This window comes from Lampris incognitus, chromosome 9 (assembly GCF_029633865.1).
Source record: "Lampris incognitus isolate fLamInc1 chromosome 9, fLamInc1.hap2, whole genome shotgun sequence".
Taxonomy (NCBI): Eukaryota; Metazoa; Chordata; class Actinopteri; order Lampriformes; family Lampridae; genus Lampris; species Lampris incognitus.
Window position 1 is genome coordinate 49,863,490 of NC_079219.1, and position 17,973 is coordinate 49,881,462.

Consider the following 17,973-nt stretch of genomic DNA (forward strand, 5'->3'; position numbering starts at 1 on the left):
ATTTGAAATATTTGAAATGTTACAACCAATGGGGTAGGTATATACGTATATATATATATAAACTTTGTTAAAAGAAACACTCAACGGTAGGGAAAGTGCTCAACAAATGAGCAAATAATCCAGTGAGTCAAGTAAATTCTTTATAAGACAGTACAAACCTGTTTCATGCTATAAGCAATCATCAGCTGTCAATAAAACTACTCGAGTACAAAAATCCTGTAAAGTACTACTTGGAGTAGCTTTATTGACAGCTGATGATGGCTTATGGCATGAAACAGGTTTGTACTGGCTCATAAAGAATTTACTTGACTCACTGGATTATATATATATATATATATATATATATATATATATATATATATATATATATACAAAGAAGGATCTCATTGTCCATAATCCTGTCAAATACTTGACTTTAAGAAAATTAAATTATATGTTAGGTCATTTCTAAAGGCTACTTGATATGTAAGCTGGTAACCTTGGATAAACAACTTTAGTCAGATTCAAACCAGAGTGTTTTATGTAGTATCCCCCTACCATAGCACACCTAATGTATGTTTCCAGGGTGGTTGTTTGCAGTATTGTAATACATGGGGGTAGATTTTCACCACGGGTGGGACTCTCAGCCCTGACAATGTTAGTTATTTTCTTTTTTTCTTTTAATCTTCACCATGTAGGTCTGCTTAGCCAATCATTTGAGTTTCTGGTGCATGCTTCCTGTTAGTATGGAAGAACAGATTACTTTTGATTAATTTATCAATTACTTATTACTTATTGACTACTTTTCTTTTTTTGCTGTTTACTCTTCAGTTATCATTTATTTCCTCCACTGTAAAATCTTTATCACCTAGTGATGAATTCTTCTTCTTCTGTCTCCTCCTTTACATACCTTTGTATTGCCAAAACAAAGTACCCTGCTCAGCCCTACATTCTGTGTAGGAAAGACCCTTTTTCCTGTATTCTTCAATTTCGTCTTTTCTGATGACATGCCCTACATTTTTTTTCTTCCTGTTGAACGACAACCAAACAGAAACTAAAGCTGTGCTCAGTCTTTGCCATCAGATGACACCAGGAGTGAGGCGTGTCTAGCCTGGAGGTATGCACGGGGCAGAAGGAGGCGTGGATAAAGTATGAGGAAAGACAGCTATGTGCTGTCATGTACAGACCTGAACCTGGAGCCATCCGTCACAGGACTAGAGGTAAGTGTCTGAGACCATCTCTGTAAAGTAATAGATAGATAGATAGATAGATAGATAGATAGATAGATAGATAGATAGATAGATAGATACTTGTCCAACCTGAGATTTGTTTTCGTCCTTTGTGCAGAGCCTCACATGCAGTAATTACATGTACACATACTATACATACCACATGACACGCACAGAGGACAGGGAGACAACAGTACATCAACACAAGTGTTTAGATGTTCAGTGAGTTTAGAACTTCAGTGGCAAAGGGAACAAAACTCCTTTTAAAGCAGGCCCATCCTCAGGTGAGGGACCTGTACCTGTGACCAGAATGTACCAAGTAATGGCTCTGTCGTATCATGACATATATCCAATATCTGTGACATGTTAACGTTTGTCATGAAGTTGCAGGTCAGCGGTTTGCTCTCTTCTGTTGTAAGAAAATGGGTCTTTTCTGAATTTTCATCACCATATAGGGCTTTATGTTGGGTAAAACCTTTTACAGCGGGTTATAAGGCTATATTTATGCAGGTGTATAGTTGGCTATTGTACATGAAAACATGGGCAGAGGGGTAATTGAACGAGTAGTCTATAATGCATCATTGTGATAAATAGCCTACTGAAATTCATATAATGTACTTCTCACTTTGCTTTAGTTAACTGGTTTCCCAACATAACTCCATGTGAAATTCCACATCCTGGTAAGTTCTTACTCAATCCATGATACACATCCTCGTCAGCCAAGGTCACCCCTCATTTGAATATTGCTTTTCAGTCCTTGAGGAATGTTGACAGGGTGTTTTAATTTAAATATAGTAGGCAGACTGAAAAATCTCAGTGCCTTTTCATCATAGACTAGGTTATATTGAAGCATTTACTCCAACTTTATTCCTTCTTTTCATCCAGATGGCATATTCTACCAGCACTCTTGCGGCAGGTTGTTTTGGGAAGGTATACAAACAGAAGTACAATGACACCTGGGCTGCGATAAAGAAGGTACCACAGCAACTGATCAGCAGAAAAGACCTGGAAAGGGAGTGTCAAGTCTACAAGTCAGTATAGTATGACCAAAGAAAATGGTTAACTGTTATATAAATGCTTGCAGCCTCAAATATGACTGCTTAGTCAACACTAACTTTGCGGTTATCAAACTCTAACAGAAGAAAAAAATGTTCTTTGTTTGGCCATATTCAAGTAAGAACAAGTTCTTTCAAAGTTATTACAGACAATCTGGTTTTAAGCCTACCAGCCAAGGCCTTAAATCTGCCACTATGTCAAAAATGGCCCCATGATATCTTTTAAAAACCGTACCATGGGGTGTCCGGGTAGCGTAGCGGTCTATTCCGTTGCCTACCAACATGGGGATCACCAGTTCGAATCCCCATGTTGCCTCCGGCTTGGTCAGGCGTCCCTACAGACACAATTGGCCATGTCTGCAGGTGGGAAGCCGGATTCTGGGTATGTGTCCTGGTTGCTGCACTAGCACCTCCTCTGGTCGATTGGGGTGCCTGTTCGGGGCGGGGGGGGAATAGTGTGTTCCTCCCACGCGCTACGTCCCCCTGGTGAAACTCCTCACTGTCAGGTGAAAAAAAGTGGCTGGTGACTCCACATGTATTGGAGGTGGTAGTCTGCAACCCTCCCCGGATCGACAGACGGGATGGAGCAGCCACCGGGACGACTCAGAAGAGTGGGGTAATTGGACGAATTGGGGAGAAAAAAAGGGGGGGGTGTACCATGTGGCTCTTTTCAGAATTTATTTAAGAATAACACTTTTCAAATGTGATATGTAAACGTTAAATGGTTTACCTCATCTTTCTCACTTGCTGACTTGTTGATACGGACCCGCAGTAAGGCGAGTCATCCTAACATAGTGAAACTCCTGGGTGACATAACTCTGAAGGACTCAAAATGGATAATTCCACTAGAGTTCATCTTCGGAGAAGATTTAGAAACCACCATCTTCAAACCAACCAAGTCGAAAATACAGGTAGGCTAATATCGCAGGTCGTTGTCCATCACTGAATGAAACGCTACCAGGATTATTAGTGACTGAAGTGTAGGCAAACCATCCTCTCTCTGTGAAAAAGACAAAAATTAGAGTTGAAAATTGCAATACTTTAAGGATTTCAATTTCACTTTAATTGTGCAAAGGAGACGCAGAAGAAGGTGAAGGAACAGTTTAAAAAGGTCTTAATGACAGTCTTAGGGTTAAGGAAAAACAAATGCTAAATAAGCTTGTGCAACACAATACCATGACGTCAGAAGTAAACAGTTTGCACATTCAGATCATATTTCTGTTGTTGATATCAACACGACTGAAAACGCTCTTCCGTTTCATCAACAGATGACTCCAGCTAACAAGGGCACTATCATCACAGGCATGTGTGAAGGGCTGCTTCACCTCCACAGCAAAGACATTGTCCATCAAGACTTAAAGCCCGAGAACATCATGGTGAGTACCAGCCTCAGAAACATGTCAGTTTGATTTATTTTCAGTTCAGTTCAAAGTTACATCTGCTCAATGTGCATTATTCTCTTTCATATACAGATAATCTGGCCTTGACAGGCCTAATACGTTTCCTCTTCCAGGCCTACCTTACTTCTTTAATTTTCTACAAGCAAAACTAAAACTTATTTGTGGTATTGTCCAGCTGTTATGAATCACTATTATGGAAATTGTGCCCTTCTACTACCTGTCTTTATATGATATGATATGATATGATTTACAGTCATTCAATTTACTTTGGTCTTCCTACATAATTTTTAGTAAAATGCTCAGAGTGCAGGCAATAACACTCTGACTGCCTCAATCCATAGCTCTGGTCGCTTGTAAAGTAGATGATGGAGAAACTGAAGCTTGTAAATTACCAGTCTGTTGGGGTTACAGCTGAATGCCTCAGGTATGAGAGACAAACTGACACAAGGTTTCTTCCACTGTCCTTTCAGGTGGAGCACAGCACTAACAGAGCTGTTATCATTGACCTGGGCTTGGCCAAGTTTTTCCGGAATGGTTTAAATTCTGCCATAGATATGGGAAATGAAGCATACTCTGCCCCCGAGGTGCTGCAAAGGTGCAGCCAGCGTGATCAGCGCTCAGACGTGTGGGCGATGGGGAAAATAATCACAGAGCTGTGTGCGCGGGTCAGACTTTACACCCCCAGCGTCGGTCCTGAGAAAATCAAGGAGACTCTACGGGATCAGCCATACTGCCATGCCGTCTGCAGGATGGTGGAGACCAACCCTTCTCTGAGAGCATCCATGGGTGGGGTCATAGGTGACATAAGAAGGGCCGCTGGTGGGGGGATCACTGCCGGGCCTCTTCAACGGGGGCGACTTCAGCCACCGCTGCCGCACACGGGTATTCGAAACCGCACTACATCACCCATGAACAGGTCTCCATCACCGCTGAAATTTGAGCGAGCAGCTCCTCCAAAACCAGTAGGTCCAGCCCACACTCGGCCCATAATGCACCGCTCTCCTTCCCCACGACTGACTAAAGACAAGAACAAGCACCAGGCTCTAGTTCCTGCAGGAGCAGGAGGCCTCGATCAAGACTTTATGAAGATGATGCTCTACCAAGAGGCCTCTAAAGACCTCCCCCACAGCCTGCCAGCGACAGGCATGGTGAGGGTGCGGCGCTATGAGGCGAAGAACGGGGAAGTGGAAACGTGGGAGCAGAAAGAGGTGGTGATGCAGGGTGGACAGATCATCAAATATGATGATATAAAGTTTATAAACAAATAAGAACAGAGGTTGGCTGTAAAAACGTGCCCAGAGGCTAGCCCTCATGACGTTATGCTGTTATACAGGATGCTGGTTAGATGGTGCTTTCAATGGTAGGTTGAACTTTAACCTTTGAAATCTTCTTTAACTTGGCACCATGAGAGAGCATGTAGAATACATTTCTACCGAGCTTGACAATTAACTGATATGCACCCACACCTTTTCCCCCTATCATTACAATGGTCCTGAGGCATGCAACACAGGTGTTAGAAATGTGGAACGACGACAGGAAATCTTACAAAGACTTTCATCATACTGTGACATTTTACATTATTCAGACTTTTTGAATCTGACCAGGTTCCAGCATAACGTGAAAAAAACTATTTGTAAATACTTTCCATCATTTGAATATCTATAAGAACTTTAACAGAACTGTGAACACTTATTCATAGTATATTTTGTGTATATCAAAGAATAAAATAAACATCTTCAGTAATTCTTGAAATATATGCTTTCTTTTTGGTAGGTATTCATGCTTAGGATTCAAAATAGTCAGGCAAAGGGCTGTCTACTTTATTAACAGGTTAAGCTACAGCAGGTTATCTGATTAAGCAACATGACCGGTTTCGTCATGATAATATGCCATATATTCGGAGCACGAAATATTAGGTCATGACAATAGGGCCCACAGTTTTCTGTACAAACACTAATATTTTTGTACCTGCGATATTGATGGAGCTCATGCAAAGTGATTATTCTCTCAGCAACAATCATACTTTGACAAATACTCCCCCCTTTTTCTTCCCAATCGTATCCGGCAAATTACCCCACTCTTCCGAGCCGTCCCGGTTGCTGCTCCACCCCCCTCTGCCGATCCGGGGAGGGCTGCAGACTACCACATGCTTCCTCTGATACATATGGAATCACCAGCCACTTCTTTTCACCTCACAGTGAGGAGTTTCACCAGGGTGATGTAGCGTGTGGGAGGATCACGCTATTCCCCCCAGTTCCCCCTCCCCCTCGAACAGGTGCCCCAACCAACCAGAGGAGGCACTAGGGCAACAACCAAGACACATACCCACATCCGGCTTCCCACCCGCAGACACGGCCAATTGTGTCTGTACGGATGCCCGACCAAGCCGGAGGTAACACAGGGATTTGAACTGACGATCCCCGTGTTGGTAGGCAACAGAATAGACTGCTATGCTACGCCCTGACAAAAGCTTTTTTTTTTTATCAGTCCAGCATTTTAAAATACATCAGCATGCCACGAGCAAAAGCACCAGTTTGATTCATGAGGAACAGGCCAAATGTAAAATATCAGTGTCTTTTCTTTAATTCACACAACTACCCTGTCTCTTTTGAAACCGGGGGGGAAGCATTTCACGATCCAGTACTTCTGTTGAACTTTACACAACTCCACCGCCATCCTGTAAAGTACGGTGGGAAGTGTGCCATTGATTCTGGTTGGAGTGACCCGGTTTACATGATCAGGACTTGTGCTTGAAACAGAAAAGAAAAATACCTTTTGAATAACTTATACATCCTCACTTAATATACAAAGGATTGTCAGTTAGCACCATTGAGTACCATTACTGAACATCTGATCTCCTCACACTTACAACAGTGGAATTCAAGACAATTCAAGACAATCTGAATTATTACTTTGAAGTTTCAGCGGAAGTTAAGTCAGGTAATGGTCATGACCACCCTCCTAAGTCACACACGCATATATATATATATATATATATATATATATATACAGTGCATCCGGAGAGTAGTCACACCCCTTCACTTTCCCCACATTTTGTTATGTTACAGCCTTATTCCAAAATGGATTAAATTCCTTTTTTTTCTCATCAATCTACACACAATACCCCATAATGACAAAGCGAAAAAGATTTTCTAGAAATTTTTGCAAATTTATTAAAAATAAAAAACTGAAATATTGCAGGTACATAAGTATTCACACCCTTTACTCAGCACTTGGTTGAGGCACCCTTGGCAGCGATTACAGCCTCAAGTCTTCTTGGGTATGAAGCTACAAGCTTGGCACACCTATATTTGGGGTATTTCTCCAAATCTTGTCTGCAGATCCTCTCGAGCTCTGTAAGGTTAGATGGGGAGCGTCGCTGCACAGCTATTTTCAGGTCTTTGCAGAGATGTTCAATGGGGTTCAAGTCTGGGCTCTGGCTGGGCCACTCAAGGACATTCACAGACTTGTCCAGAAGCCACTCCTTTGTTGTCTTGGCTGTGTGCTTACGGTCATTGTCGTGTTGAAAGATAAACCTTCGCCCCAGTCTGAGGTCCTGAGCGCTCTGGAGCAGGTTTTCATCAAGGATCTCTCTGTACTTTGCTCCATTCATCTTTCCCTCGATCCTGACTAGTCTCCAAGTTCCTGCCACTGAAAAACATCCCCACAGCATGATGCTGCCACCACCATGCTTCACTGTAGGGATGGTATTAGCAAGGTGATGAGAGGTGCCTGGTTTCCTCCAGACGTGACATTTGGCATTCAGGCCAAAGAGTTCAATCTTGGTTTCATCAGACCAGAGAATCTTGTTTCTCACGGTCTGAGAGTCATTTAGGTGCTTTCTGGCAAACTCCAAGTGGGCTGTCATGTGCCTTTTACTGAGCAAAGGCTTCCATCTGGCCACTCTACCATAAAGGCCTGATTGGTGGAGTACTGCAGAGATGGTTGTCCTTCTGGAAGGTTCTCCCATCTCCACAGAGGAACGCTGGAGCTCTGTCAGAGTGACCATCGGGCTCTTGGTCACCTCCCTGACCAAGGCCCTTGTCCCCTGATTGCTTAGTTTGGCTGGGCGGCCAGCTCTAGGAAGAGTCCTAGTGGATCCAAACTTCTTCCATTTACAAATGATGGAGACCACTGTGCTCTTCAGGACCTTCAAAGCTGTAGAATTTTTTTTGTACCCTTCCCCAGATCTGTGCATCGATAAAATCCTGTCTTGAAGGTCCACAGACAATTCCTTTGACTTTCATGGCTTGGTTTCTGCTCTGACATAAACTGTCAACAGTGGGACCTTATATAGACAGGTGTGTGCCTTTCCAAATCATGTCCAATCAATTGAATTTACTACGGGTGGACTCCAATCAACATGTAGAAACATCTTAAGGATGATCAGTGGAAACAGGATGAACCTGAGCTCAATTTTGAGTGTCATAGCAAAGGGTGTGAATACTTATGTACATGCAATATTTCAGTTTTTTATTTTTAATAAATTTGCAAAAATGTCTACAAAACCTTTTTCGCTTTGTCATTATGTGGTATTGTGTGTAGATTGATGAGAAAAACAAGGAATTTAATCAATTTTGGAATAAGGCTTTAACATAACAAAATGTGGGGAAAGTGAAGGGGTGTGAATACTTTCCGGATGCACTGTATATAGATATAGATATGGAGATAGATAGATAGATAGATAGATAGATAGATAGATAGATAGATAGATAGATAGATAGATAGATAGATAGATAGATAGATAGATAGATAGATAGATAGATAGATAGATAGATAGATAGATAGATAGATAGATAGACGTAGATATAGATACACTGCTCAAAAAAATAAAGGGAACACCTAAAAACACAATATAGACCTCGATGATGAAATATTTCAGCTGAAAATCTTTATTTATTAGACAGAGGAATGTGTTTAGAGCAAAATAACCTAAGAATGATCAATGGAAATCTAAATCATTAGCCCATTAAGGTCTGGATTCAGAATCATACTCAAAATCAAAGTGGAAAATGAGAACATAGGCTGATCCAACTTCTGTGGAAATTCTTCAAGACGATTCAAAATGAGGCTCAGTAGTGTGTGTGGCCTCCACGTGCCTGTATGCACTCCCTACAACGTCTGGGCATGCTCCTGATGAGACGACGGATGGTCTCCTGAGGGATCTCCTCCCAGACCTGGATCAGGGTCTGGTCAACTCCTGGACAGTCTGTGGTGCGACATCGCGTTGGCGGATGGTACGAGACATGATGTCCCAGAGGTGCTCGATTGGATTCAGGTCTGGGGAACGTGCAGGCCAGTCCATAGCATCAATGCCCTCGACATACAGGAACTGCTGACACACTCTGGCCACATGAGGACGAGCATTGTCATGCATGAGCAGGAACCCAGGGCCCACTGCACCAGCATATGGTCCGACAATGGGTCTGAGGATCTCATCCCGGTACCTAATGGCAGTCATGGTACCTCTGGCTAGCACGTAGAGGTCTGTGCGGCCCTCCAAGGATATGCCTCCCCAGACCATCACTGACCCACCGCCAAACCGGTCATGCTGGAGGATGTTGCAGGCAGCAGAACGTTCTCCACAGCGTCTCCAGACTCTCTCACGTCTGTCACATGTGTTCAGTGTGAACCTGCTCTCATCTGTGAAGAGCACAGGGCGCCAATGGTGAATCTGCCAACCAAGATGTTCTCTGGCAAAGGTCAATCGGGCTGCATGGTGTTGGGCTGTGAGCACAGGCCCCAATTGTGGACGTCGGGCCCTCATACCATCCTCATGCATTCTGTTTCTCACTGTTTGAGCAGAAACCTGCACATTAGTGGCCTGTTGAAGGTCGTTTTGTAGGGCTCCGGCAGTGCTCCTCCTGTTCCTCCTTGCACAAAGGACCAGATAGCGGTCCTGCTGCGGGGTTGTTGTCCTCCTGCGGCCCCCTCCACGTCTCCTGGTGTACTGGCCTGTCTCCTGGTACCTCCTCCATGCTCTGGACACTGTGCTGGGAGACACATCAAATCTTCTTGCCACAGCACGGATTGATGTGTCATCCTGGATGAGCTGCACTACCTGAGCAACTTCTGTAGGTTGCAGATACCGCCTCATGCCACCTCTAGTGGTGAGGGCACTAGCAAAATTAAAAACTAACCAAAGATCGGCCAGAAAAGATGAGGACAGGCAAATGGTCTGTGGCCACCACCTGCAAATCCATTCCTTTTATAGGGGTTGTCTTGCAAATTGTCTAATTTCCACCCGGTGGAAATTAGACAATTTACCAACAGGTGAAATTGATTCACAAATCAGTGTTGCTTCCTAACTGGACAGGTTGATATCTCAAAAGTGTGATTGACTTGGAGCTACATTGCATTGCTTATGTGTTCCCTTTATTTTTTTGAGCAGTGTATATAGATGTAGGAAAAAAAAACTTTTATTAATACATAGCAGAATAATTCTTTTTCCTACATCTACAGTGCATCCGGAAAGTATTCACACCCCTTCACTTTCCCCACATTTTGTTATGTCACAGCCTTATTTCAAAATGGATTAAATTCCTTTTTTTTCACATCAATCTACATACAATACCCCATAATGACAAAGTGAAAAGGGGTTTTGTAGAATTTTTTGCAAATTTATTAAAAATAAAAAACTGAAATATTGCAGGTACATAAGTATTCACACTCTTTACTCAGCACTTGGTTGAGGCACCCTTGGCAGCGATTACAGCCTCAAGTCTTCTTGGGTATGAAGCTACAAGCTTGGCACACCTATATTTGGGGTATTTCTCCAAATCTTGTCTGCAGATCCTCTCGAGCTCTGTAAGGTTAGATGGGGAGCGTCGCTGCACAGCTATTTTCAGGTCTTTGCAGAGATGTTCAATGGGGTTCAAGTCTGGGCTCTGGCTGAGCCACTCAAGGACATTCACAGACTTGTCCCAAAGCCACTCCTTTGTTGTCTTGGCTGTGTGGTTACGGTCATTGTCGTCTTGAAAGGTAAACCTTCGCCCCAGTCTGAGGTCCTGAGTGCTTTCGAGCAAGTTTTCATCAAGGATCTCTCTGTACTTTGCTCCATTCATCTTTCCCTCGATCCTGACTAGCCTCCAAGTTCCTGCCGCTGAAAAACATCCCCACAGCATGATGCTGCCACCACCATGCTTCACTGTGGGGATGGTATTAGCAAGGTGATGAGAGGTGCCTGATTTCTTCCAAACGTGACGTTTGGCATTCAGGCCAAAGAGTTCAATCTTGGTTTCATCAGACCAGAGAATCTTGTTTCTCATGGTCTGAGAGTCCTTTAGCTGCTTTCTGGCAAACTCCAAGTGGGCTGTCATGTGCCTTTTACTGAGCAGAGGCTTCCATCTGGCCACTCTACCATAAAGGCCTGATTGGTGGAGTGCTGCAGAGATGGTTGTCCTTCTGGAAGGTTCTCCCATCTCCACAGAGGAACGCTGGAGCTCTGTCAGAGTGACCATCGGGCTCTTGGTCACCTCCCTGACCAAGGCCCTTCTCCCCCGATTGCTCAGTTTAGCTGGGCGGCCAGCTCTAGGAAGAGTCCTGGTGGATCCAAACTTCTTCCATTTACGAATGATGGAGACCACTGTGCTCTTCGGGACCTTCAAAGCTGTAGAAATTTTTTTATACCCTTCCCCAGATCTGTACCTCAATACAATCCTGTCTCGGAGGTCCACAGACAATTCCTTTGACTTCATGGCTTGGTTTCTGCTCTGACATGCACTGTCAACAGTGGGACCTTATATAGACAGGTGTGTGCCTCTCCAAATCATGTCCAATCAATTGAATTTACTACCAGTGGACTCCAATCAACATGTAGAAACATCTTATGGATGATCCGTGGAAACAGGATGAACCTGAGCTCAATTTTGAGTGTCATAGCAAAGGGTGTAAATACTTATGTACATGCAATATTTCAGTTTTTTATTTTTCATAAATTTGCAAAAATTTCAATAAAACCTTTTTCACTTTGTCATTATGGGGTATTGTGTGTAGATTGACTGGGAAAAAAAAGGAATTTAATCCATTTTGGAATAAGGCTGTAACTTAACAAAATGTGGGGAAAGTGAAGGGGTGTGAATATTTTCCGGATGCACTTTATATTGATATTCCACTCCTCATTTGTTAAGCACTTTTATCAACACCATTGACGGTTTCCAAAAAAAAAACCGGTCGTGGCAATTATTTAATTCCACCCTGACATTAAGGAGGAACAAGACAAAAATCTCTTCCAGTATTGTCACACGATTTTGATATATGTTCAATGAACAGATGCATCCAAGCCCAGGTGCTTGAATGCGCCCCAATTAATACAGTACAGTCTCTCTTACAGGGCAGCTGTCTGTTCTTCCCCTCCTTATCTTCCAGCTCTCAGCCACCAAGGCCACTTCTGAAATTAGTGTGTACACACTTGCGACACTCAGTGAGTCTCCCATATAATTCCTCTGCCATCAACCAACAGCTAAAAACAGGCCTTTATTTGTGCACCTGGAGAAGACACTTTATAAGACTAACTTTGTTCTGTTACACATGGACTTTAAGCATCTATCTAAGCAATGTGAGGTCATACATGGTGAAAGATTAAAAGTGAGCAAACATCAAATATGAATTGTTGCCATCACAATCCCCCCTTTAGATTACTTTTAATCAACAACAAATCCCCTAAATAAAGCCTCAAAGAAAACATAATGGTTCTACATCCTGGGGAACATCTTACCTCACACAGAATGACTGTGAGGCCTGTCTGTCAGTTATAAGTCAACTGACATGCTTCAGATTTACATCAAAAACACGCCATATACTCTCAGCAGTCAGACAGAAGTCACAACGATCCCTTGTCCTCTCCAACCAAACATCTCCCCTCACTCTTGACTAGAAATGAGTAAAAGACTCGAGAGGTGACCTACACTAATCTGAGCGGTTACATCACAAGAAAAACCCAGTGTTGACATTTGGGAAAAACTTATGTGAATGCTCAAAATCCATCTAAAACACAACATAGTCCCCAGTAACATTAAACAATGATTATAATGATGAAACAATAAACGAGAGATATACTCGTAACACACACATGTAGATTGGTTACAAATTAGCTAACTAAGCATTAACATAACGAAAGGAGACAAAACCAATAAATTCAAATAAAGGAAAGGGTCTTGGGGAACTACTTTGTTAAATTAAGTGTCTGTAGACATTTGCTAAAAGTCCTTATTATCTTCACTATCATATGATGGAACCCAGGGATCAGGAAAATGTTGAACCTGTACAGCATTCAGTTGAGATCACCTTACATACACCACCCTGAGGCTAACAGAAGATCCAACGCCATCCTATTTCCAGTTGCTACATGTCCAACATCTTCTAAGCATCTCACCGTGGCCGTGACGGCAGCTGTAGAGATGTTCATGTGACGTTTTAACACAGTAGAGAGGGACTTGAGCTCATCCTGAGCTGCATATACGTATACCATATGAGGGAAAGCTATAAGCCTGATCACCACAAATCAGATCTTTCCAGGCAGTATAGGTTGCTTACTGAATGTTATCTATACTATCTTATTACAACGAGTAGTGTCTGCTGTGATTTCATAACTGGGGTCCTGTACACACAAAGAGACATCAGGCAGGGCATGCACATGCAGAGTAGGCCAAGTAACTGAACAGCTGCGAGCTAAAAACTTAGTAGAAAATATAGGCCTAGAGCAATTATACACAGCAAACCCCAAAAATGCCAACTGTATTTGCAAATTCCATGGAGCTGACTATACCCCAGCTACAATACGATAGGTATGTTCTGATTCAGTCATAGGCTTATATTCTGTACCGTTATTGCAGTTAGCAGGCACAGCCAGAAACTCTACATGATATCGAAGCATTGCATTAATCACTGTTACAAAATTGGACACCTTCCATAATACTGCATAGTTCAACTCATGCGGCCTGCAAACTTTATTGAACTCAGACAAGGCAAATGAGATTATATGTACGTCACCATCAGGTAAATCATTATGAATAAGCCCTGAAACATAACATACTGAGGAAGTGTCAAATACATTAATATCAAACACCTTAAAGTCCGCTGCATACAACGGTACTGGAATTACCATAGGTGATTGAGACGATGCAGGTAATTGATGGCAAATCCAACACTTAGTAAAGTTACGAGAGGTGGCCCTTTCTTTCATCATAGTTAGAGCCAGATTTCCCCTATAGGTATCAAAGCATCTTACACGCATTAGAGGAGTTTCAACAGTCTGGATGGCTACTGTGGCGTTAGCAATACCTTTACATATCTGTGACTGATTCCTGGTGGCCAATCTGCACCTATATGGCATGTGGGATTTCCATTCTTTGACACCAGACTGCAGACTTTAAGTCCTCAGCTGTAAGTCGGTCTGTGACTAGCACTTTACAGTGTTCTGTTCCCCATGTAGTGACACCATAGTAATTATCGCTTATCCATGACCAATAAACTTCGCCTACTTCGACCAAACTTAAACCAGAACTTCATCCAAACTTCAACCAGGGTGAACTGTAGGGTCAATGGTTAGTAAACAGCTACCTCTACCACACGTATCTCTCCTGCACAAAAAGACATTGATCTCCTGTCATCTGTACATCTGGCAATTTGGCTATGTTGGGGGTAAAAAGCGCTGAATGAAAATGTAACAGGGGTCGTTGTTACCACATAATTATCTTGTGGGGAATCAAAAACCCATAATATGGGACGAACAATCATAATAGTTGTTATTGTAAAACAACAACTCTTTCCCCTGAGACTAAATCCAGTTCTCTTAAAAGGATGCCAGGGCCTGCTTTCAGGTACTGGCCTCATCATTACAAAGCACCTCGATGGTGCCCTGTTGTTATCAGGCTCCATTAGATAAAGAATGCCTCTCCCTATATCGTAGCAACCGTTGGCTCTCGGTAGGTTTTTAACCCTCAGTGAGAGCTGGCTAAGTCTACTTCTCTTCCTCGTTTGTGAGCAGAGCAGGTCTCTCATCCTGGACCGCCGTCTCTAGTGGTGGCACCATTTTGCAGTGGCTGGCGTGTGTCCAGCTGACTCTCCCCTCCACCTTCACCGCTGTAGGTGTGTTTTCTCTTTAGGTCCTTTATCAGCACCCAGTCTCTTGGCTTCAGGTCATGCAAATGACTCTCTACTGTCTGTGGATGTGCCGAGTTCACCTGCATGTGAATAGAACTCAGCATTTTGTTTAGTTGCATTCAATAATTAAGCATTACATCCTCCATGAGATCTGAGCTGAGGACCCGCCTTTGCGGGGGAAGGGCTATTCCAGTGTTCATGGGTCTGCCTGTGAGGATTTCCAAAGGTGACAAACCTGCTGCAGCCCTCCCTCTTGTTCTCATGGCCATCACGGTAGTGCCTTTATCCATGTCCTGTCTCATCTCAACAATTGAGCGGTTTATTTTTAATTGTCCCATTTCTCACTCCACCGCTCCACCACACTGTGGGTGATAGGCACAATGTTGCCTCAGATTAATACCCAAAAATGTGAAAGTTGTTTATTAGCCCTGTGAGTTCCGTTATCATTGCTGGTCTTTCGTGGTATTCCCCATAATCTCTCTTACTAGCACCTTTGCTACTGTGGAGGCATCTGCCTTTCTTGTAGTGAAAACTTCAACCCACTTAAAAAAACATATCAACAATCACAATATACAGTATACAATATTTCTTTCTCTCACGCGGTGTTAGTTTAATGACATACATCTGCAGGTGATCAAACGGGTGGTCAGGGAGAAGGTGGCTTGAGGCTTATGTGGTTTGTCCTCTTGCAGCATTGTTTTTCAAACAAATTAAATATTTTGAACAACAATTTTGGGGACAGGTTGTGAAGCCTCTCGTAAACCAGTGTTTGTTTACTGCGTCCACCATCCCCCCTTTTGACACATGGTCCTTTCCATGTGCCAATTTGCATAAAAGAAAACAAACACTTTGGCAGGCAAGGATGTCCATCCTCAGACTGCCATATGTGACTTACATATGTACATCCAACTCCTCTCTAAAAATATGCCACTGGTCGCTGCTTTCCCCCATGTTACTCGGTCTGCATACGTCCACCTATGCAATATTAATCGTCTTCGGCTGTCACTTACACCTCAAAGCACAGCCATACTCACTCAAAGCCTGGTTACATCCCATATTGACTACTGTAATTCTATCCTCTTTGGTCTTCCCGTCAAGTGTCTTCATAAACTTCAATTGGTCCAGAATTCAGCTGCCCGTCATTACCAGAACTCCTTCCATAGATCATATCACTCCTGTTCTCCAGCAACTCCCTTGGCTCCATGTTAAATACTGTATTGACTTCAAGAGCCTGCTCCTCGCCTTTAAGGCCCTAAGCTCCTTCATATCTTTCTGAACTCCTTCATATCCACATGCCCCCCCATACTTTCAGATCCTCTTCTGCTCTCCAACTCACTACACCATCGGCTCGCTTGACTAGAGCCTTCAGTCATTCTGCCCCCCACCTATGGAACTCTCTCCCACAAGACATTCACAACACTGACTCTCTTTCAGCCTTCAAATCCCATCTCAAAACGCACCTTTTCAAACTGGCATATTCAGTCTGAAACACGCTTCATTGAGTTTTGTGCAGATGATGATTTTATATTCATCTGCTGTATTAACTTTTCATTGTCTACCCTGCTTTGTTTTAATTTTATACTGTCTGACACAGTGCTGCTTGTTTTTTACTGTGTTCTGTAAGGTGTCCTTGAGTGCTCTGAAAGGCGCCCACAAATAAAATGTATTATTATTATTATTATGTTCTTGTAACAGAACAGAAGTCATAAAGCCGCCTTTTCATCTACAGTCTGTGTGAATGGTCTGTCAGGGACGGGCAGTCCCAATGTGGGCATGGTGGTCAAAGTCTGTTTCAGTCAAATGAAAGCTGCATCGGCAGCCTCTGTCTACATCACATTGTCAGTGGAGCTTCCACACACACACACACACACACACATACACAAGAGTCTCACATCCACATGCAATCACATGTACTCACAGATCCACTGTCTACAGTAGTCTGTCGTCCTCAAAAATGACAACTGTTTCTTAGCACAAGTTTTTCTAATTTTGAGGATGGTTTCCACTAGTTTTGAGGTCAATGTTTTATCCTTTTTATTTTTATTTTATTTTTAGAGATCTCATTCCTGAGGAAGATGACTTTTTTCCTCAACAAATTGCAATTTACTCAAGCTAGCTTTGTGGCCTTGTTCTGCTAGATGTTTTAGCAATTGCAATGGTACCAATCAAATCATCAACATACTATCTCAGCACGCTCCCTGCTGGAACATGAAAATTCTCCAGACTTGCATGCAAAACCTGCGAGTCGACTGCTGGAGACTGAACATAACCTTGTGGCATCCTGGTCCACATACTATATGTTTTTCCCTGAAACGTAAAAGTGTAGCAGGCATAATAAGCCACGCCTTGTAGGGGTAGTAATAGTACTTATTTACCTTGAAAGATTAGGTTAATGAAGGGATCTGGGTCCCCATTCCCAATGCAATTAGTCTCAGTACCTACTTGGGTAAGTATGTGGATGCCTATCCTGCTGAACAGAGTGGTTAGTGTGTTACAGCCTATAAGATGTCGTGGGGTGGGATTCATGCTAAGGTATTTGACACAGCGGCCCCTGACGTATAGGCAAGTACACAACTCCAAAATACTTATAAACCCTCAGGTAAATATTGTAATAAGCCCTAAACTCCAACCACAGTAAACATGAATCAATAGCCAACAACAGTTTAGTATTAATTGAATGTAATACTATAGGATGACAATAGCAACAAAAAAAAGTTTGACTTTCTTTGTATACACAGTATCTCTTGGTATACACAATATCAACACAACCTCAATGAGAAACTCACTCTAAATGTTGAGTATCAAAACCAATTAATGTTCAAACATAAACAGTTCAGTTCATTTCTAACACAGTCTAGTAATGAGTAACAACGAAACTGACACAAATACCAGTCTGACGAGTCCTGGGCACACGAGATGAGCTGCTGGAGAGACGCCTGTATGGCAGGGCAAACCACGTGACGTGCGTGTAGACTCACTGTAGAGGTTAGATGGCGCCAACAGCAATGCAATGCGTTCAATGTTCACTGCTCTTTAAATAACTTTCTCTCAGGCAGCAATCTCCCGTCAAAAAACTAAAAAAAAACAGGACTGTCCTCCGAGTCCTCTTCTCAGCATCCAACAGTTCATGCGAACACGCGCAGTCCCAGTATTGAGAACTAACGAGCCACTACGACCAGTGAGCTAGCTAGCTAGCTAGCTTCACTG

At 42.8% G+C, this 17,973-nt stretch overlaps 1 protein-coding gene across 1 annotated transcript; it reads left to right on the plus strand.

Moving 5' to 3' along the window:
- Positions 1-1,174: 1,174 nt before the first annotated feature.
- On the plus strand, positions 1,175-5,395 carry zmp:0000000881 (uncharacterized). The gene is made up of 6 exons (XM_056286885.1): positions 1,175-1,199; positions 1,844-1,888; positions 2,094-2,239; positions 3,036-3,174; positions 3,532-3,639; positions 4,134-5,395. Exons 3-6 carry the CDS (start codon positions 2,094-2,096, stop codon positions 4,929-4,931), a joined length of 1,191 nt encoding a protein of 396 aa, XP_056142860.1. The 5' UTR covers positions 1,175-1,199; positions 1,844-1,888; the 3' UTR covers positions 4,932-5,395.
- The last annotated feature ends 12,578 nt before the right edge of the window (positions 5,396-17,973 follow it).